Source organism: Vitis vinifera, chromosome 18, assembly GCF_030704535.1.
Source record: "Vitis vinifera cultivar Pinot Noir 40024 chromosome 18, ASM3070453v1".
NCBI lineage: Eukaryota > Viridiplantae > Streptophyta > Magnoliopsida > Vitales > Vitaceae > Vitis > Vitis vinifera.
The window spans coordinates 7,326,863-7,348,845 of record NC_081822.1 but is presented as its reverse complement, the minus strand read 5'-3'; the positions used below and the strand labels follow the sequence as shown (position 1 = coordinate 7,348,845).

Below are 21,983 nucleotides of genomic sequence, written 5' to 3'. Positions count from 1 at the left end.
GCTTATGTTTTGAATTTTTTTTTGTTTGTTTTATGTGTATTTCTTTTAAACTTCAACAATTTGATAATCAAGAGGGCTGATTGGTAGATAATTTGAACGTTAATGATTAGACAGTGTTTAAAGATGCAAGCATTTGTTAGGTAATTTCATTGTTGTTCTGGGTGGTACTTAAGGTGCAATGAGTCTTTTTTTATTATTATTATTATTTTTTTTTTTTACTACTTGTGGACATCGCATGCACATGGGTTGCCCCCTATTTTTTCCACTCATTTTGTAACATCTTATTTACTTATCCAGGAAAAAAAAGAAAAAATCATTGCTTAAAATGGAATGGAATCTCACAAAAAATTAACTCAAAGTGATGTATGTTGTGACGGCATTTATCCTTTATTATTTTGTTATCCCTCATTGTTTGATGCTTTGAAAAGTTAATGGCTTGCAGGTTGCTCTTTTGGACTTTTCTCGTGATCGCAAAATGATGAGCGTCCTTTGCAGCAGAAAGCAATTGGAGATTATGTTTTCAAAAGGTGCTCCAGAGAGTATAATTTCTAGATGCACAAACATTCTGTGCAATGATGATGGTTCCACTGTTCCACTTACTGCAAATCTTCGAACTGAGCTGGAGGCAAGGTTCCGCAGGTTAGTTTTTGTTTTTGTTTCTGTTTCTGTTTGTTTCTTTTTGTCTTCTTCTTCTTTTTATTTTTTTATTTTCTTTTTGCCCCTTTTTCATTCATTTGGTTTTTGGGGTGGGATTTGGGTGGGTGCAGGCTTTCAAAGACAGCCTCTTTCTTTTACCCTGTGTTTTATCGTATTATATTTGATTTGTGATGCTGAAAGTGGTACTGTTATTTTATCACATGATATTATTCATTTGTCGTTCACATCTAGTGTTTTTAGGGTTCCTAAGTAATGGGATAATCAATCAAACTACCAATGCCACTTTCATTGCTCTTGTGCCAAAAAAGAGTCAAATACTCAGAATCTTAGATTTTAGACCTATGACAAAATTGATTTTGAAAAGACCTATGACCATGTGAGTTGGGGTATTTTGGATCATGTGCTAGAAAGGAAAGATTTCAACACAAAATGGAGATCTTGGATAAGGGGTTGCTTATCTTCAACAAGTTTTGTAGTCTTGATTAATGAAAATGCCAAAGGTTAGGTTAAGGCCACTAGAGGTTTGAGACAAGGAGACCCTTTTTCATCTTTCCTTTTTGCCATTGTAGCGGATGTTCTAAGTAGGATGGTGATTAGACTAGAGGAAAGTGGTCTAATTGAGGGTTTCATAGTTGGTAGGGATAGGACTAGAGTTCCTCTTTTACAATTTACAAATGAAACCATTTTTTTCTCTAAAGCCTCTCCAGAAATTCTGTAAAACCTTAAGCTAATCCTTTTGGTTTTTAGGCAGTTATAACGGTTGAAAATTAATTTAGAGAAGAACACTCTTTTCGGTATTAATGTAAGTCATGAGTTAATATCTAGATTGGCCTTGATGATTGATTATAGGGTTTTAGAGTGGTCATTATCTTATTAATATAGATATATCTTCTATTTTTTATTAAAAAAAAAAAATCATTTGGCACTTCTTTCTTCTTCAAATCATAAGGATTACTTTAGCTTTGACTTTGTTTTATTTTATTTTTTATTGTATGTTAGTGTTATCTTGTCTCACCCTTTTATGAATATATATGTTGTTCATTGATCAGTTTTGCGGAAACAGAAACTTTGAGATGCCTGGCTCTGGCCCTGAAACGGATGCCCATGGGTCAACAGACTCTCTCCTTCAATGATGAGCAGGACCTTACATTTATTGGGTTGGTATGCTTTCTTTTTTGAGATAGAATGCTTAGCCCTCTGGTCATTGTGTGTAAGTTGTAATTCTTTGTTCATGAAAATCTAATAATTTCTGTATTGTTTGAAAAGTTTGTTTAACTTAAATGATTCTTATTATTTAACCCATAATGACAACTTCATATAGAACTGAGCTTTTGATGTAGATGTAGAGGTTGAGTAAAGGATGCGGAGCTTAAAGAAGCAATTGTATCAATTTGTTTAATTTCTAATACTAGTGATCGGTTAAGTGTGAACTTGTTTAGTATTAGTATTAGGAGATAGAATGATGTAGGACAACCCTAGGATGGTTGCCTACACTCAAGGGTAGGTGGGCTAGGATTTTATTTTTAGGGTGTAAGGAGAGGAACAAAGAATAATTCTTATGGTAGATAAAATTATAAGATAAGAAATAGAGAGAAAGAAGAAACAATGAAGAAAAGATGGAAAACCTTAGAGTCTCACTAAGGCCTTCTAGGAGTCTTACCATTGAGGGTTGCAACCTTGCAATGAAAGAAAGTATAATATTATTCATCAAATTCATCCCTTTGATTTGCATTGATTAGCCTATTTATAGGCTTCTCTAAGAAATCTAAAGTCTACTAGGACTCTAATAATCTATTATGATTCTAATTCTAATTATAACATCCAAAGTCTACTAGGACTCTAATAACCTATCATGACTCAAATTCTAATTATGTTATAACTCAACTAGCTAATCCTAATTAGACTCCAACAAATACCAATCCGTATTCAATTCTAATTAATATTAATCCTACTTAAAGTTTACTTAGGTCTTTCCTTTCTTCCTTGAATAAACTTTAAAAGGCTTTCCCCATCATAGAAAGGCTCTTCAATCAAAGAGACCACATACTTCTTTTGTTGATGACAAGGTTATTGATTTGAGATTTCCTAAAATAACTTACTAAAATTCCCTATTCATTTTTTTATCTCTGCTTTTTTCTTATGCTTGCCTGTATTGTCTACACGATTAGGAGTACTTGTATGGAAAAAGGAAAAACCGTTAATATGCATCCCCTAGACGAGTTGCAATGTCTTAATTGTCTACAAGTTATTGGGAGAGTGCATACAGCCTGTGTTTTAAAAAGGTAGCAAATTAACCTTAAGGCTATAGCCTCAATATAGGGTAATCACGGCTTAGGCCTCATCCTATTGAGGATTGCGGCCTTGTGCTATAACATTGAGGCTAGTGAGGCTTAAGCCTTAAATATTCCAAAGGTTCTACTTGTTTTTACTGGTTTTAATGACTTGTGCTTTTGTTGGGTCCAAGACTATGGCTATACCTTATACAAAGTAAGAACTTAATCAGTTACCAATTAACCCCTTTAATTGAAAAGGGAGAAAAGAATTTGAGAAGAAGAAATAAAGAAGTTGTTGGCCTCTATAATGACTAAGCTTACACATGATCATTATCTTACTAGTGATAGATAAAAGAAAAAGACCAATGCAATTGGTGGATGAAGGAGAAGAATGAGTGGACATTAACACTAATGGGGAGGATAATGGAATAATTGAATATAGTTATAATTCCTTGGAGGATCTTATTAGTGATAGTGATGGTGGTATTGAAGATTGTTTGATGTTGTTAAAAGAGAGAGGTGGGATTTTAGAAGAAAGAAAAAATGAACCAAATTAAAAACTATTGACAATGACAAACCTTGAATTTAATAATCATGAATTGTATGATTTTCTTATTATTCATTTTTCATGTGATTTTATTACTATTTTTATTTTTATTTTTTGAACTTTTTTATTTTATTTTTTGTTATTATTTATTTTCATTTTTTGTTGGAGTTGAGGCCTACTCCTTGTTTCACTTCAAAGCTTACATCTCACCTCATTTAGTGAAAACAACATAAGTTTGTTTGTAATTTTTTTTTTTTTAATTATCAGAAACAGAAAGATGTATTAATTATAGATAACAAGAACATGAGGAGGATGGGGAGTCCTCTCTACCATTACAAAAACCTAATCAAAAAATGATTGAGCCCTTCCATTATACAAGGAGGCTAATACAAAAGGATTATTCACATAAGAATATGGATGGATGCCATTTCCTTAAACTTTGACTAAGCTCCCCCTAATGTTACCCTATCCCCTTTTTATCTACATGTTGAATGCTAATTGAATTGAATAACATTAAGAGGAATGCCTTTAAAAGCATTGGTACAAGAGACCCAAAAAGAGGAATAAAAGTAAAGTAGATCCCACGATGTATCTGACATCCTCCACTTATCATCAAAGATACTGACATTTCTCTTTTCACACAGTCTAAAGCAAAGTGAGACAAGTGATTTGCTAAAGGGTCTTGCCTCTAATGGATCTCCCTAAATCCTTATATGAAATGATCATCATATTTTAAATGCTCCTTGGTGGAACCTAATTCGGCTTGGTTTGTCTGAATAGACTTTGCTAAAGCTCCAAAGTAAGAGGACAATGTAGTCAAATATGGTTAATTGTTTCTCCATTTCTCATGCATAAAACACGTGAATCAAGACTAATGGATTTGTAAGGTCTTCTCAATTGTAGCATGTTGTTGCTATTTACTTTCTTGTATGCCACTAGCTAAACAAAGGCCTTGACCATAGATAGAGCTTTATATTTCTAAATAAACTTAGCTAGAGAGAAAAGGATTGGATTTGATGTATTCTATAAAGCCATAAAGGATTATTTGACTAAAAATAAGCTTAAAGAGGTCAATGACTAGGCTCTGGCATTTGGGATGGATGGGGACAAGTACACACTAGTAAGAGATGACTTGAGCATTTCTAGGCTTAGTGAGGTTGTAACAAAAATTAAGATTCCAAGAAAACAAAGAAGGGTTGCCAAGAATTGCTGATATAGTGAGATTTTTAACTATAGCAACTCTGTAAAAACTTGAAAAATGCAAACACAAAGGTTGGACCCCTTGCCACAAATATTCCCAAAAATGAATTCTCCTCCTATCACCCTTACAAAGCTAGTGAGTGTAGAGAAGACCTAGAATACCCTACGCAATTGCCTTCTAGGGGCACCAATGTGGTCATTTGACTAGAATGTTGAGATCCTATTGGTTGGGATCTAGCCCATAAATGCTCATAATAACCTGATGCCAAAGAACAAAACTTTCTCTTGAAAACTTCCAAAACTACTTCCTTGAAATAGCACAATTCTTTAGAGAAATTTTTCCTAAACCTAAACCTCCTGACTTTTTAAACCTACACACTAGGTCCTGATTGATAAAATGGTTTTTTTCTAACCTCCCCAAACCTTGATTGAAGAAAATCTCTTTGCAATCTCTAAATCTTTGGCACTATTGATGTTGGAATCTTGAAAAGAGATAAGAAATAGTTAGGGATGTGGGACAAACATGGTTAAATTAAAGTTATTCTACCCCCTAGTGACAAGAAAACTTTTTCCATCCATCCAATCTCCTGTCAATGACTAGGTTGATAGGCAACCTAGTGAAACGAGGTATTCTGCTTACCTTCAGCCTTTTAAAAAAATGAGATGATAAATAAATGTAAAAGGAAAGGACAATCAATTGACAATAGTTTTGAAGTATGGCTTGATAGGCAAACATAAAATTAGATTATGAGCCCTAAAGCATGTGAAAAAACACAAAAACCATAATAGAAAGGGCTCATACAAGCTAAAAACCCTGAATGAAATCCAGATCTCATTTTTTGTCTTCAGATGATACCTTAGGTTTTTTGAGGCTAATAAAGTGCAATTCTTATGTGTCAGTGGATTTTCCTTTGTTTTGAGGCGTCTGGATTGAAGATTAGCTTGGAGAAAAGTGAGTTCTTTCCTATTAGGAAGGTGGATAGTATAGAGAGATTGACTGGTCAGTTGGGTTATAAGCTAAGAAGACTTCCTTCTTAGTATATGTGATTGCCATCTGTTCAAGGTCATCGTGGTGTGAACCTCCATTTAGGAGAGATTCAAAAGCAAGTTGGCTTCTTAGAAAAGACAATTTTTTATTAAAAGTGGGAGTATTGACTTTGCTAAACATCACTCTTGCTATTCTACCAATCTATTTTATGTCAGTTTTTACAATCCCTGGGAAAATGAGATGTGGTCTAGAGAAGCACCATAGTGGCTTTTTATGTGGAGGTGGTAGTTTGAGAGCAAGATTCATCTTGTAAGTGGTCTTCTGTATGTTCAGAGGTTTGGGCATTAGGAGGCTTGAGCATCTTAACAAAGCTTTGATGAGTAAGTGGCTTTAGAGATTTGCAACTGCCCAAGATAGTTTTTGGATGAAAGTAATTGCTGGTGAGTATGGGTGATGATAGGAGGCTTGTGCTCTAGATAGAGTAGAGAAGCTGATGGGACAAGTCTATGGAAAGCCATTAGAAAGGGTGGTGGGGATTTTTTCTGAAAAACAAGCTTTTATATTAGTAATGGTCTTAAGATCAAGTTTTGGCTTCACACTTGTTATGGGGAAAGACCTTGGAAAGATCTTTTTCCTAGATCAATCTCTTTGGCAATCTGTGAAGAACCTTTGGCTGCAAAGTACTGGGAAGAGATACTAGATCCTTAGACTTAGAAGAAATTTCTTTGATTGGGACACAACTATGGTAGAGTCCTTGAAGTGCTTTTTAAGTCCTTTGGTTGGTTGATGATAGGGAGATGTATAATAGAAAGTTTCAAAGAAAAGTCTTTTCTCACTTTGCTCTTGTTACAAGTCTGTGACATCATGTGAGCTTCCTCCTTTCTAGCGAAAGAGATGTGTAATTCAAAGGTATCAATTAAAGTTTGTTTCTTCATTTGGGAGGTGACTTGAAAGAAGATTCTCACAGTTGATCAACTTATGAAGCAAGTTTGGACTATGGTAAATTAGTGTTGCCTCTACAAATAATACTCTGACTCAGCTGAGCACATTCTTCTACATTGTGATTCAACCTCGTGTTTATGGTCTCTGGTATATTTAGTGTCTCTGAGGCTCTTTCTCATTTGATTGGAAACATGTTACTTAGGTTGCATAATAGCTTTGTTGGGGCTAATCATAGAAAGATCTGGAGATTGGTCCTATCATGCCTTTGTTGGGATTATATGGAAGGAGTGTAATCATCAAATATTCAATAGCATAGAGCAGTCAACTTTGGCCATAAAATTGCATTTCTATAAAACTTGTACATGTGGGTAGATGGTTACAGGGGGAATGTAAAACATCCTTTTATTGATCTTGTAGATACTATGGGAGTTGGTTAGCTGGTGTAGGTATGTGCTAGCTAAGTTTGGCTTGTTGTACATCCTTCTCTTCTCACATGTCCACCTTACTTCATGTGTACACAGGTTGCTCCCCTTTTTGTCAGGCTCTGTTTTATTTTATTTTATTTGCCTATCCAAAGAAAGAAAAAAAAAAGTTTGCTCTCTATTGAACTCTTAGTTACTTTTGTTTTTCTTATTTGTATTTCCAAAGGTGGGAATGCTTGATCCACCAAGAGAGGAAGTGAGAAATGCTATGATTTCATGCATGACTGCTGGCATCCGCGTTATAGTTGTCACAGGGGATAACAAGGTAACTTGAAAACTGCAACTTTTTGTTTTGTATCAAAAGTTATCCTGTTAACCTTCGCACTGGCCTTTCTAATTTGGGACAACTTCAGTCCACTGCAGAATCTGTATGTCGTAAGATAGGCGCTTTTGATCACTTAGTGGACTTTTCTGGGCACTCTTACACTGCTTCTGAGTTTGAAGAACTTCCAGCATTACAACAAGCACTGGCATTGCAACGCATGGCACTCTTCACCAGGTATACTGGGTGCCAGTTTGTTCTATTTCGTGCCAGTTCCTTTGGAAGATAAATACTCATAATTATATATTTAACTATCTTTTCAGTTCTAATTTTTACTTTGTCATTATTTTTTTTAGTTTACATGCATTTTATTTTCAATTTTTTAGGGTTGAACCTTCTCATAAAAGAATGCTGGTTGAAGCATTGCAGCACCAGAATGAAGTGGTAAGTCTCCTGTGTTTTCATATAGTCAGAATGATTCCATGATTGTGGTTTTGTAATATCTGGCAGATTGTTCATGAACAGATTTCTAACCTCCCTTGGGCCCTTAACATTTAGGAAGAGGTTGTATCTTGCTTATTGGCAATACAGTTTTAGTTGGTGTAACCAGAATAGAGTTAAATTAGAATACAACTTTAAAAATTATAATAGAACTCTGGTTGTATCTTTGTTATAAACTATTTTTTATTTTTAATTGTTTTCTTGTAATCTTGTGCTCTTCACATTTTCTTATACCATTTTTTGATATAATTGGTTCAAGGTTGCAATGACTGGTGATGGCGTCAATGATGCGCCTGCACTTAAGAAAGCAGACATAGGAATTGCCATGGGATCAGGGACAGCAGTTGCTAAGGTATTTCTCAGTGAGCACTTTCTTTCATCTTTCTTCCTTGTGTATTTAAAAACACATTTTAAATGATGCTAAGCTGTTTTAAGGAAACAGTTTAAGGTGTTTTTATATATTTTGAGCCATGCTTCTTATTGAATCTAATTTTATGGAACATGTTAGCTAATCTTTGCTCCTTTTTTGTTGCTCTCATTGTTGGTGTTACTTTGAGCACATCCTAGTTAAAGTTAATAATTTCATAATTCATATTCATAGGGATCGATTAGAGAGCTTTGTGTTGGTTGGCCATGGAACACAACAGTCATTGGCTTGGCATCAGCTATGTGGACATGGTCCTATATACAATAATAAGACAAAATTGGAGAGAATAAAAACTAGACTAAAAGTTCAATCTATTTGCTGATGGATCATGTTTTGGTGAAGGTTTCATACATTAGGCTGTTGAAAGTTATGCTTGCAGATTATCATGTATGTTCATCGGAGTTTGGTTTTTCCTGCATGGTTCTTTTCTAGGGAAAATAATTATTTATTGTTTCTATGTGCTTTAACTTTTTGATATTTTTTAGATTAGGAAATGGTAAATTCATATCCTAACTTTTTTTCCCTTTTTTGCCAAAATTGGAAATAAGATACTAAACCCGCGTTGTGATCTGTAAAATTCCGATTAAAAATTCTAGTTTTCAAGCATGCTTATATATATATATATATATATATATATGTATGTATGTATGTATGTATGTATGTATGTATGTATGTATAAAGAAATTTAGGGAAAATAGGGGCACAACCTTTGGGAAAATGAGAGAATTTCTGAAGATGCTCAGAGGACAAAGGATGTGGTTTAGGACTTATTTTACTCTTCATCAATCTCTTTGGGCCTTTACTAGCAACGCCTTCGAAGGCACCCCCTTGAGCCTTATATTGTTCGATTGGTGTCTTGTGTGCAAATCAAGGAGGTTGGTAGGGGAGACGTCACAAGTATAGTCAATTCTAATTGAAGGGGCAATTAAGTTGAACTTCAACGGATGTTCCTTAGGCACCCTAGGGCTACTTGGGAGGATAGTGGAGTGGTAAGAGATCATCGAAGTTTGGGAATCAAAACCTATTCTAAACCTTCGAGTGAAGATTTTTCTGTTATGGCCGAGTATGTGGTGCTTTTGGAGGGCCTTGTTCAAGCAAAAGCTTTAGGCTTTCCAACTTTGTGATGGAGGGGGATTCTGCTATTGTTATCTTATGGGTGGCTAAAAAGGAAAGAGGTTTATGGAGACTTGATAGGTGGTTGTGCTAAATGTTCGATATCTTTATGGAGTTGGGATGCTCCATTCGATGGGTTCCTTGCTTAGCAAAGCAATTGGTATCTTTTGTTGGAGATTATGCGCCTCCTTAAGTCTACTTAATGGTTATCTAAGCATTTGCTTCAATTGTTGTAACTTGTCTTAGTTGTTCAGCTATATGATTCCTTGTTAAGGAGTCACTTTTCTTGTCCTTGTCTAAGTCGTACATTGTGGAAGGTTGTTTCCTCCTTAACCTTTTAATTAATAGAAAAACCAGGGGCACAACCCAATATGTGGGGGGTATCCAATGTTGCTGATTGGCTAAAGTAAAAGGAGCCATATGGGGTTTCAATATCATCATATAGTCTTCAAACACAAAAAAGCCATGAGCCATTTAACCCATGAATTAGTTGGGCCTAATAAATCCAACAAGACCAATCACAGGGGCTCTAGAACAATCACAAATAATGGAAAAAGCAAATACCACCAGATTGCATGCCTACCAATAGTGAATAAAGATATGATCGGTTGATTATTCCTTGCATTTGCACAAACAGCATTTATTAGCCAAGTTTTCACCTCTCCTCATAAGCTGATTGCTTGTTAAAATTGTCTCTTGTATAGCTTCCCAAGCAAAGAAACAAACCTTCTCCTGAGCCTTTCATTTCCTTAGACTAGAATGGGACTGAAATGCCAGGTGATAACGTCTGACAGAAGGATTTGACAAAGTAGTACTAATTGCTTTCCATCTCCAAACTGACCTATCCCTGCCCACACTTAGCTTCTGAATACACTGGAGGAACAACTTCACTTTCTCCAACTCCCAATCATGAAAACTGCAATAGCCCCTGCAAGATTCTTTAGTCTTGCATTATTTTTAGGTTATTAATCCAGGTTTAAACATTCAAGCCTCATGATTTTTAACTCTATTAATTGTTATCTTATGATCTTTCTTTCATCCTTTGTATGATTTCTTTAATCCATGAGTTATCTTGCATTCTTTATGTCTAGCTGATAAGTAGGTGTTTGGTTTGGTGACTTTAGTCTGTTACATTATTATATCATCTAAAAATTGTTGAAATGAAGGACTTGTATACAAGGATAGAGTTTGTCTTATATTTCCAATAAAATTTCTTTAACACCTTTTTCTAATTGTTCTTTGTGGCTTTCTCTGGAATTCCAGAGTGCTTCAGATATGGTTTTGGCTGATGACAATTTTGCTTCAATTGTTGCGGTATGCCCTTCTTACTCTAAATTGATGAAGGCATTTTTGTTAATTTATTGTCATTTTGTCTTTTAATTCTTCTATTTTTATTTTTGGATAGGTTTTATATTCTTAAAATTCTGTGGTTGACCAAAGAGGCATTCTGATTCATTATTGATGTTCATCTTTTTATTCTTTTATTTTTATGTTTGGATAGGTTCTATATTCTTAAAATCATGTGGTTGACCAAAAAGCTTTTTTATTTATTTATTTTTTAATTATTATTTTTATTTTTTTAATCCTTTTTAATTTCTTTGTTTCTAATGTCTCTTCACATTGTTAAGATTCCATAATGGTTCCATTTATAAGCAGGCTATTGCAGAGGGAAGGGCCATATACAATAACACCAAACAATTCATCAGATACATGATCTCTTCAAATATTGGTGAAGTTGTTTGTATTTTTGTGGCAGCTATGCTTGGAATACCCGATACCCTTGCCCCTGTGAGTTAATTTAAAATAAATTCTCGATCATTTGATGTTTAATTTAGTGTACTCATTTTAATGTTAAAAAGAGAGAGAGAGAGAGAGAGAGAGAGAGAGAGAGAGAGAAACAGAAAAGAAAAAGAAAGAAAGAAAGAAAGAAGCATATTGTAACATTAGATTTATTGTTGAAAACAATAACCCCATTTTTTCTTGCCTATAGAACATAAATATGTTCCAAATGAGTTTAGGTGCCATACTAATATCTTATCTACTCTCTTCTCATTCCATGACCTGGAACATATTTGTATGCCATATTTAGATGGGTAAAGAATTTTAATGTTTGTCATGATGCATGTTATAGCTTCATGCCTGGAAATTACATATCCCTTTTCAGGACACCTAAAACTTATTTTTTTTTAGTATTAGAAGCCAAGAGGTAAGGTTTAGGACTTGACTCTTTTTTATTTGCAGGTCCAGCTGCTTTGGGTTAATTTGGTTACTGATGGCTTGCCTGCGACAGCTATTGGTTTTAATAAGCAAGATTCTGATGTGATGAAGGTCAAACCTCGTAAGGTATTGCTTCAATGATTGGTTTAAGTGCTGTCTAATTGTGTTTTTTGTTACCTATATAGCTATTGCATCCGCAACTATCCATACCAAAATGAGGGGTTTCTCTTTCTTCCATCTGTCCTTAGTGTCAGTTTGGTTGCCAAGACAATGGAGAAATATATGAAAGAAACTATCTTCTTTCCTTCCTTGGCAATTTGGTTGCCAAGCTATTGGTTTAACTTAAAAATATTTATTGTAGAGTTCTATGTTTATCTTCTTTCCTTCCTTGGCTACATAAGAGAGTATATGTTTTAGAAAGTTTCTAAATTTTGAAGCTTTTAAACATGTTTTTTTATTTTTTTTATAAGTTGAAGCTTTTAAAAGCGTTGGCTGGAATGAGGAGTGTTAGACCTTCGGCTTGAAAATGGTGAGATAGATACTGAGTATATATATACATATATATTGTGAGTGCATTGGAATTTACCCCTTAGAAAGTAATTGATCTGAGGTTAGGCCTGATGGGATTTTCCCTTTGAAATGAAAAACTTAATAGATTTTCCATCTGTGGAAAAATATTCAAAGGCATAACTATTGGAACTCCAATATCTTGGTGTGGTAGTGAAGTTCTCCTTTAATCTTTGATCTAGAAGCTCATCTCCATTGAAAATTCTACGGTTGTGCTCTTTCCACATGCACCAGAATAATAGGGGAGCTATTCGCCAAATATGGTGTCTCTTCTTATCCAATCCCTCAATCTTCCACTTGAGGAGATTTCCCACTGTGGCTAGAGACACCTATTTCAGGCTAAAGACTGCTAAGAGAAGTGTCCCTATCCTAACACAATGAATCAAAATGTGATTAGCTAAGTCTTCATTCTTTTTGCACAAGTTGCATCTATTAAGCATTGTCCAGCCCTTTTGTCTACAGTTAAGATCTTCTCCCATATTGCTAAGTGAAAAAACACATTCTTTGGGGAGCTTTAAATCCCTAAATTTCTTTGGCTGGGAAATCCACACTAGTCTAAGCACACAAAGAATTACATTGAAACTTCCCTTCCTATTCTCATTCCATACTGAGATGTTGTCTCCTTCATTTGACACTCTTACTAAATAAGTAAGCTTCAAAAATTGGGTTAACTCCCTTTGTTTCCGAGTCTTGGAAGGATCTTCTGAATTACACCAACCACTTGCCTCCACTTCTTCTTTCTTCCAACAAATCAGAACTGTAGTGTACTTAGAAGAAGCTAATCTGTATAATGAAGGAAAAACTTCTTTCAGCTGTTTCTCTCTCACAAATCAGTAATTGTAGTTTACTTAGAAGAAGCTAGTCTGTATAATGAAGGAAAATTTTCTTTCAACTAGTTCTCCAACTAAATTTTGTTTGTTTACTATTTTTGACCTGAATAATTATCCTATGGCTAGAATCTTCCAACCTTTTATAACGTCTTTTCACAAACTCATGCCAAATGTCTCCCTCACCTCTCTTGTATTCCACCTCCAATCCAATTCCTTGAATTTTCCTTAAGTGATCTTCCTCCACATTCTCTTCCTTGCAAGAGCAAATGTCCACAACCATTTTCTAAATAAAGCTTGATTAAGAACCTTCAATCTTCTAATGCCCAAACCTCCACCCTTTTTTATTCATGCGAACCTTAGACCAACTCACTAGATTAATGTTATTACGTTCTAAAAGGTTTCCCCATAAAATATTGTTGAAATAATGCCAAAGTTAGGACTTTAATTTAGGAATAAAAAAGGAGAGATCATTTAGGATATTTCCTTATGATTTAGTTTCCTAATTTTAGGAGAGAATTAAGCTAGATTGATTTTTTCTTATTCAGTCATTTGTGTATATATATGTGTATGGTGTGTACCGATTAATATCAATAAAGGAGTTCAGAAATTCTTCATGGTATCAGAGCCAGTTTTCTGAAACTCTAATCCCTTCTGGCCACCTCTTATTCAGGCCATCACTCATTCCGGCCAAATCTCTCTGGCCATATCTCAATCCGATCATCTCTCTCTCTCTCTCTCTCTCTCTCATTCCGATCATCAGTCCCTGTTCTCAGAGCCAAGGGAGAAAACGCTTTCCGGACAGTCGAATCGTCGTCAGAAAACACTCACCGTCGGCAACTTTTCCGGCGAACTTTCCGGCGACGATTTTTTTTCTACACCGCAAGGAGCGCCTGGAGGAGATCTCCAATTTGTCCCAAAGCACCGGAACCAGAAACCCATCCACGCGCCGCCCACGCGCGTTTTTCCGGCCGGCGACTGCATCTCACGCGCCGGCGCGTGAGGGCGCGTGAGCCACTTTCCGACGACGCGCTTCCTCCTCCAGGCTCGCCTGACGCCGACCAGCCACCCTTCCTACCTGTTTGTGCAATCCGAGCCCTGCACGTGCCTCTTTTGGGGTTCTTTTGCTTCCGCGGGTCCTCTGATCAGATTTTCCGGCGTCCTCCGGCTATTTTTTCTCAACTCCAGTCCCTGCACGTGCCTTGAAAAGTGTTCTTCTACCTTTCCGGTCCATGACAAAATACGGAATGGCATCATCACAAGTATCCAGCGTCACGTCACCAGAATCAGGGGGCAGATCTGAAATTCCAAACCTTGGTGGCAATGATTCCTCTCCTATTCTCATCACAGGACACAAATTAAATGGCCATAACTATTTACAATGGTCACAATCTGTGTTGCTGTTCATTTGCGGTAAAGGAAAGGATGAGTACCTCACTGGAGAAGCAGTCATGCCAGAAACTACAGAACCGGGTTTCAGGAAGTGGAAGATTGAAAACATCATGATCATGTCATGGCTTATCAATTCCATGAACAATGACATAGGCGAAAATTTCTTGCTGTTTGGGACTGCAAAGGACATATGGGATGCAGCCAAAGAAACTTACTCAAGTTCTGAAAATACTTCAGAACTGTTTCAGGTTGAATCAGCTCTACATGACTTCCGCCAAGGAGAGCAGTCAGTTACTCAGTATTACAACACACTCACAAGGTATTGGCAGCAACTTGACTTATTTGAGACTCACTCATGGAAATGTTCGGATGATGCAGCAACATACAGGCAAATTGTGGAACAAAAGAGACTGTTCAAGTTCTTCCTAGGACTAAACAGGGAATTGGATGATGTTAGCGGCCGAATCATGGGCATTAAACCCCTGCCAAGTCTCAGGGAGGCTTTTTCAGAGGTTAGGCGTGAAGAAAGTAGAAAGAAAGTGATGATGGGATCAAAAGAGCAACCTGCCCCAACATTGGATGCCTCTGCCCTTGCTGCTCGGTCATTTAATAGTAGTGGTGGAGATCGTCAGAAACGGGATAGGCCTTGGTGTGATTATTGTAAGAAACCAGGCCATTATAAGGAGACTTGCTGGAAGCTTCATGGCAAACCTGCTGATTGGAAACCAAAGCCACGGTTTGACAGAGATGGCAGAGCACACGTGGCTGCCAACTCTGAGAGCACATCTGTTCTCGAGCCGAGTCCATTCAACAAAGAGCAGATGGAGATGCTACAGAAATTATTAAGCCAAGTTGGCAGTGGCAGTACTACCGGTGTAGCCTTCACTGCTAATCGAGGAGGAATGAGGCCGTGGATAGTAGACACAGGTGCTTCTGATCACATGACAGGAGATGCTGCCATTCTTCAAAATTACAAGCCAAGTAATGGTCATTCATCCGTCCATATTGCTGATGGTTCAAAGTCAAAAATTGTCGGGACAGGTTCTATAAAACTTACTAAAGACTTATATCTTGACTCTGTCCTCCATGTTCCAAACTTGGATTGTAATCTTTTGTCCATTAGCAAATTGGCTCATGATCTCCAATGTGTTACTAAATTCTATCCAAACTTGTTACTAAATTCTATCCAAACCAAGTCTCTCAAGCAAGTTGCGTCCAGTCTCAGAGTATGTCAGAGTCTTTCAATTCTGTGTCAAATTCTAAGGTCAATAAAGATAGTGAGATTATAATGTTACACTATCGCCTTGGTCATCCTAGCTTTGTTTACCTTGCAAAATTGTTTCCCAAATTATTTATCAATAAAAATCCAGCATCTTATCACTGTGAAATTTGTCAGTTTGCAAAGCATACTCGAATAGTATATCCTCAAATCCCATACAAACCTTCGACTGTTTTCTCTCTAGTACATAGTGATGTGTGGGGTCCCTCCCGGATAAAAAATATTTCTGGCACTCGATGGTTTGTGACATTCGTTGATGATCATACTCGGGTAACATGGGTTTTCCTTATGAAAGAAAAGTCAGAGGTCGGGCACATTTTTCAAACCTTCAATCTTATGGTTCAAAATCAATTCAATTCCAAAATACAAGTCCTCAAGTCAGATAATGCAAAGGAATACTTTACTAGTAGTCTCAGTACTTATCTTCAAAATCATGGCATTATCCACATAAGTTCTTGCGTTGACACCCCACAACAAAATGGGGTGGCCGAACGCAAGAATGGACATCTCTTGGAGGTTGCCCGGTGCCTTATGTTTTCCTCTAATGTTCCAAACTATTTCTGGGGGGAAGCTATTCTCACAGCTACCTATTTGATTAACCGTATGCCATCCAGAGTGCTTACCTTTCAATCCCCACGTCAACTTTTCTTAAAACAGTTTCCTCACACCCATGCCGCCTCTTCTGATTTACCACTCAAAGTATTTGGTTGTACGGCATTCGTTCATGTGTATCCTCAAAATTGTAGCAAATTTGCTCCTCGAGCAAATAAGTGCATTTTTCTAGGGTATTCTCCAACCCAAAAAGGGTACAAATGCTATTCTCCAACCAACAAAAGATTTTACACCACCATGGACGTCTCTTTCTTTGAACATGTCTTCTTCTATCCCAAATCTCATGTTCAGGGGGAGAGCATGAATGAACATCAAGTTTGGGAGTCTTTTCTTGAGGGTGTACCTTCTTTTCACTCAGAGTCACCAAATCCTTCCCAATTCGCGCCCACTGAGTTGTCCACACCCATGCCGCCATCAGTTCAGCCAGCCCAGCACACAAATGTTCCTTCTCCCGTGACCATCCAGTCTCCCATGCCTATTCAACCTATAGCCCCACAACTTGCTAATGAGAACTTACAAGTTTACATCAGGAGGAGGAAAAGACAGGAATTAGAGCACGGATCACAGTCAACATGTGGCCAATATATTGACTCCAATTCAAGTCTTCCTGAAGAGAACATAGGTGAGGATAGGGCTGGAGAGGTGTTAATTCCCAGCATTGATGATTCTACTTTGCCAATTGCATTGAGGAAGGGTGTTAGGAGATGTACAGATCATCCAATTGGGAATTATGTTACGTATGAAGGGTTATCACCATCTTACAGAGCATTTGCTACTTCTCTTGATGATACTCAGGTTCCCAACACAATACAAGAGGCATTAAAAATTTCAGAATGGAAGAAGGCAGTACAAGATGAGATTGATGCACTTGAGAAGAATGGGACGTGGACTATCACAGATTTGCCAGTTGGGAAGAGGCCTGTGGGGTGCAAGTGGATTTTCACCATAAAATACAAAGCAGATGGATCAGTCGAAAGATTCAAGGCTCGTTTGGTAGCTAGAGGGTTTACACAATCCTATGGGATAGACTATCAGGAGACTTTTGCTCCTGTTGCAAAACTGAACACTATCAGGATCCTTCTCTCATTGGCTGTCAATCAAGATTGGTGCTTGCAACAACTGGACATAAAAAATGCGTTTCTAAATGGGGACCTAGAAGAGGAAGTCTACATGGAAATACCACCTGGTTTCGAAGAAAGTATGGCAAAGAATCAGGTTTGCAAACTCCAAAAATCCTTGTACGACCTTAAACAATCTCCTCGAGCCTGGTTTGATAGATTCACAAAAGCAGTCCTGAAGCTGGGCTACAAACAAGGTCAGGCTGATCATACTCTATTTGTCAAGAAGTCTCATGCCGGGAAATTGGCCATATTGATAGTCTATGTCGATGATATTATTCTATCTGGAAATGATATGGAGGAGTTACAGAATTTGAAGAAGTATTTGTCAGAAGAGTTTGAAGTTAAAGACCTTGGAAATTTGAAATATTTCCTTGGTATGGAAGTGGCTAGATCAAGGAAGGGAATCGTAGTCTCTCAAAGAAAATACATACTCGATCTTCTTAAGGAGACCGGTATGCTTGGATGCAAACCAATTGATACTCCTATGGATAGTCAGAAGAAACTTGGTATCGAGAAAGAAAGTACACCGGTAGACAGGGGGAGATATCAGCGGCTTGTCGGACGCTTGATTTATCTCTCACACACTCGGCCAGATATTGGCTTTGCAGTGAGTGCTGTAAGTCAATTCATGCACAGCCCCACTGAGGAACACATGGAAGCAGTCTACAGGATTCTTAGATATTTAAAAATGACACCAGGGAAAGGCCTATTCTTCAGAAAGACAGAGAACCGTGACACTAAAGTATACTCAGATGCGGATTGGGCAGGAAACATCATTGACAGGCGGTCCACTTCCGGATATTGTTCTTTTGTCTGGGGAAATCTTGTTACCTGGAGGAGTAAGAAGCAATCAGTTGTAGCCAGAAGTAGTGCAGAAGCTGAGTACAGAGCTCTTGCACAGGGAATCTGTGAAGGGATTTGGATAAAAAGGGTTCTTAGTGAACTGGGACAAACGAGTTCATCTCCAATTCTGATAATGTGTGATAATCAGGCCGCTATAAGCATAGCAAAGAACCCCGTGCATCATGACAGGACCAAGCATGTTGAGATTGACAGACACTTTATCACAGAGAAGGTGACTAGTGAGACGGTCAAATTAAACTATGTTCCTACCAAGCACCAAACCGCAGACATCCTCACCAAAGCTTTACCTAGGCCTAACTTCGAAGACTTAACTTGCAAGCTGGGATTATATGATATATATTCTCCAGCTTGAGGGGGAGTGTTGAAATAATGCCAAAGTTAGGACTTTAATTTAGGAATAAAAAAGGAGAGATCATTTAGGATATTTCCTTATGATTTAGTTTCCTAATTTTAGAAGAGAATTAAGCTAGATTGATTTTTTCTTATTCAGTTATTTGTGTATATATATGTGTATGGTGTGTACCGATTAAAATCAATAAAGGAGTTCAGAAATTCTTCAAATATCAATAAAGGAGTTCAGAAATTCTTCAAATATCTCTCTGAAAATTTTCTAATATGATCCTCACTTTCCTAGGAATTGCAAAAAAGGGATATAAAATAGATTTATAAGTGAGAGAACCTTTCATAAGAACTAATATTCCTCGATTTGAGAAGTAATACTTCTTCCAAGGTCTAATCTCCTTTTGAATCTCTCTTTCATAACATCCCACACAACACCGGATTTATGAAGCATTCCCAAAGGCAAACCAAGATAATTTTAGGATAAAGCCCTTTAAAGCATGACATGATATAACAATATAAGATTTCATTATTATGATTTCAAATTTCACTTAGTTATCCTTCTTTTGCATTATGGTTTAATAGATCATTCAAGGTTACATTAGTTGCATTATATATGGCATGGGTGTATTAAGAGTTGCACAGAAGATCCAAGTCATGAGTTCTTTGCAAGTTGATGAGTTATTCGTAGTTGGTTTTTGGACTTAGGCAATCCGTCTTAGGCAATTCGTAATGTACTACCTTCTAATGAAATGGATGACTTGTTTTTATCTAGATGAGTTTTCCATGGTGAGTGTTAGTGTGTATGATTACATGTTGGATGAGACCTATAGTAAATCATGACATTGACTATCAAGTAGTCATGATTTCACCAAACTATTATGTTGAATGAACTCTTAATCTTGAGAGAATATTAAGCTAGTGATGAGGTTTTTAGTGACTTTGATCCATAGGCTAGACCTTGGAGTGATCATATATTTCTTATGAATTGAGTTATTGTTGATTAAGACATATGACAATAGGTATCTTGAGATAGGCACCATAATATAGCATGAGATTGAGACAGTGTCCCCTTAGGTGATTTTAAGGGCTTGTGGTCATGAAATTTGTGGCGTCACAATAATTCATTTAGTGAAATTTGACATATGCTCTTGGTGAACTAGGGTATGTTAGTGGTTCACATAATAGAAGGATTTGAGACTTAAGGATGATAGAGACAATTTTGAGAGGTTGATAACTTCTACCTTTTTAGATTCAGGACGTCTGTTAATGGGAAGCTTAGACGCAATAGTTAGTAGGTCACGAATTTGAGAAATTGATTAAATTGGATTTAATTAATTTACTCTTTGATTTAATTTCATAGGATATTGGAGTACAATTGAGTCTTTATAGTAGGATGTTGTGTTAACTTCAGAATTGGATTATGAGGCAACCAATGTTTTCCTATAAATCTTAATGGTCCCCGCTTAAATTCACTTTTTGGTGGCATGTTATTTTGAGGGATATTTGGGTTTTTATTCATATATGTGCATAAGGATGTTTTGGTGAAAGCATATGTTTCATAGGAGCTTATGAATTGTCTTTCTGCATCTGGCTAATTAATTAATTGGAACTAATTAATTAATTAGGACCTAATGAGTTAAATTGAGTGACTCAAGTCCAAGATGAGTTGAAGTCACTTAAGCCAACAATGAAGTCTATATAAATCTTTTAAGGGTTTAGGATTAGATACACCTATTTATTATTATCTTCTGGAGAAGAAAACCTTAGCCTCCATCTCTTTAGAGAGAAGTCTACCTTTCTCCATTGCCAAGATTCAAGGAAGAGTTATTAGGAGGAAGATCTCTAGGTCTTCAAAATCGTTTTTCATCTATTGGAAAAAGGATTTGAGGACATCCAAATACAAGATATGGATTCTATTGTTCTCATCCTTGAATGTTCTTTAGAGGCTTATTAGTTTCCGCTATCTATAGATGTATGCACTCCTTTAGAGATCTAGAACATAGATTGGATTTTTCTAGGAATCCAACAAATAAGATGCAGGAAGCCTCCCTACCTTATACCCAACAATAGATTCTAGCCTACAGACTCCTTCCATTCTCCCACTTGAATAAACTCACTTTTTTGCAAGTTTATTTTCAATCATGACACAACCTCAAAGCCAATTACAATCCACCTTCAATATCTTAGTTGATCCAATTGGTCTTGCAAAGCAGAAGAGGATTATTTGCAAACAAGAGGTGGGAGATGTGCATTCCTTCTCCCCCTTTACCCTTGACATCATGAGGGTCCATTATAGTTAGGTGCGGAGTGATTGCCCGTGGAATAGATGAAATAAATTAATTGTTTAAGAATGAAATTTTATTGGAACCAGAAGATCTTTGTCTAAAATGGCAATATGGATCTCATTTAGGATAGTGAATAAACAGCACAAGGATAGTGGAGATGAGTATGCCAAATATCAGTAGGGTTAGAAGGTTCACATTGAGAAATTTTGCAGGCCCAGGTTTTGCTAGCTTCCTGAATGCCAACTTTGAACATGGGAACAGTGACCTTATAACATATCAGATGGTGGTAGGAACAGGATTGGTTAGTGTAATAAAGAAATAACGGCCTACAAGTTTCTCAGAATTTTGTTTGACAAAAGTTTGAAAATATCCTTCTTGCCCAAAATCATAAGTCAAATTTATCATTATATAAATGAAATTAGACTATTTCCTTAGCTTATGTGTTACTCAGTTTCAGTTTTAGTAATGCATTGGGTTCTTTTCTTTTCTTGAGAAGGCATCAGCATTATTTCTCATGGAATTTCACTTTATATTCAATTTGAATATGCAGGTGAATGAAGCAGTTGTTACTGGTTGGTTATTCTTCCGTTATCTGGTAATTGGGGGTAAGTGTGGATACCATTGCATTTTTTTTTTTTTTTTTGTATGGATTTTTCTAGAGCACATTTGCTGGCTTCTTTCCTAGCTAAATGTTTTTTAAATGACAATTCAAATTATAAGTGGACTGTCTTGAGTCAGTACCTAATCGTCTTAAGAATTGCTTCTGTTTTGATTTAAGCCAGCCAGCAATCCACACTGATAAATAAGTGTCTTCTAATCTGTTGCTTTTATTGGTTAGGTGGCACCTTATTGAGGTTCTTAGTCATGTTGGTTTGAATTTAGTCGTGCAGTTTTGTGGCTTTGTTCTATAATACTTGGACTTTCCAACTTTACCCAATATACTCATGTTGACACGATACAACATGGCTGAGTGTAGGATCCTTGTCGGATACTCCTACTTTGCTTTTGATATGGCTGTTGATTTTGATTAATTTATTTTCTTTTATTTTGAACTTCCTTAGCAAATAATTACATTGAAAAAAGAG

General features: G+C 36.6%; 1 protein-coding gene across 3 annotated transcripts in view; it reads left to right on the top strand.

Annotated features, from left to right (window-relative positions):
* LOC100266003 (calcium-transporting ATPase 3, endoplasmic reticulum-type) overlaps positions 1–21,983 on the top strand; it is a 79,212-nt gene that overhangs the window by 49,638 nt on the left and 7,591 nt on the right. For all 3 annotated transcript variants that reach the window (XM_010666191.3, XM_010666190.3, XM_010666192.3), the window contains 10 exons: positions 443–639; positions 1,707–1,818; positions 7,256–7,354; positions 7,443–7,588; positions 7,738–7,795; positions 8,112–8,204; positions 10,656–10,706; positions 11,049–11,180; positions 11,634–11,735; positions 21,449–21,503. In XM_010666191.3, the coding sequence (XP_010664493.1) occupies positions 443–639; positions 1,707–1,818; positions 7,256–7,354; positions 7,443–7,588; positions 7,738–7,795; positions 8,112–8,204; positions 10,656–10,706; positions 11,049–11,180; positions 11,634–11,735; positions 21,449–21,503 (1,045 nt within the window). The remainder of the gene's footprint in view (positions 1–442; positions 640–1,706; positions 1,819–7,255; positions 7,355–7,442; positions 7,589–7,737; positions 7,796–8,111; positions 8,205–10,655; positions 10,707–11,048; positions 11,181–11,633; positions 11,736–21,448; positions 21,504–21,983) is intronic.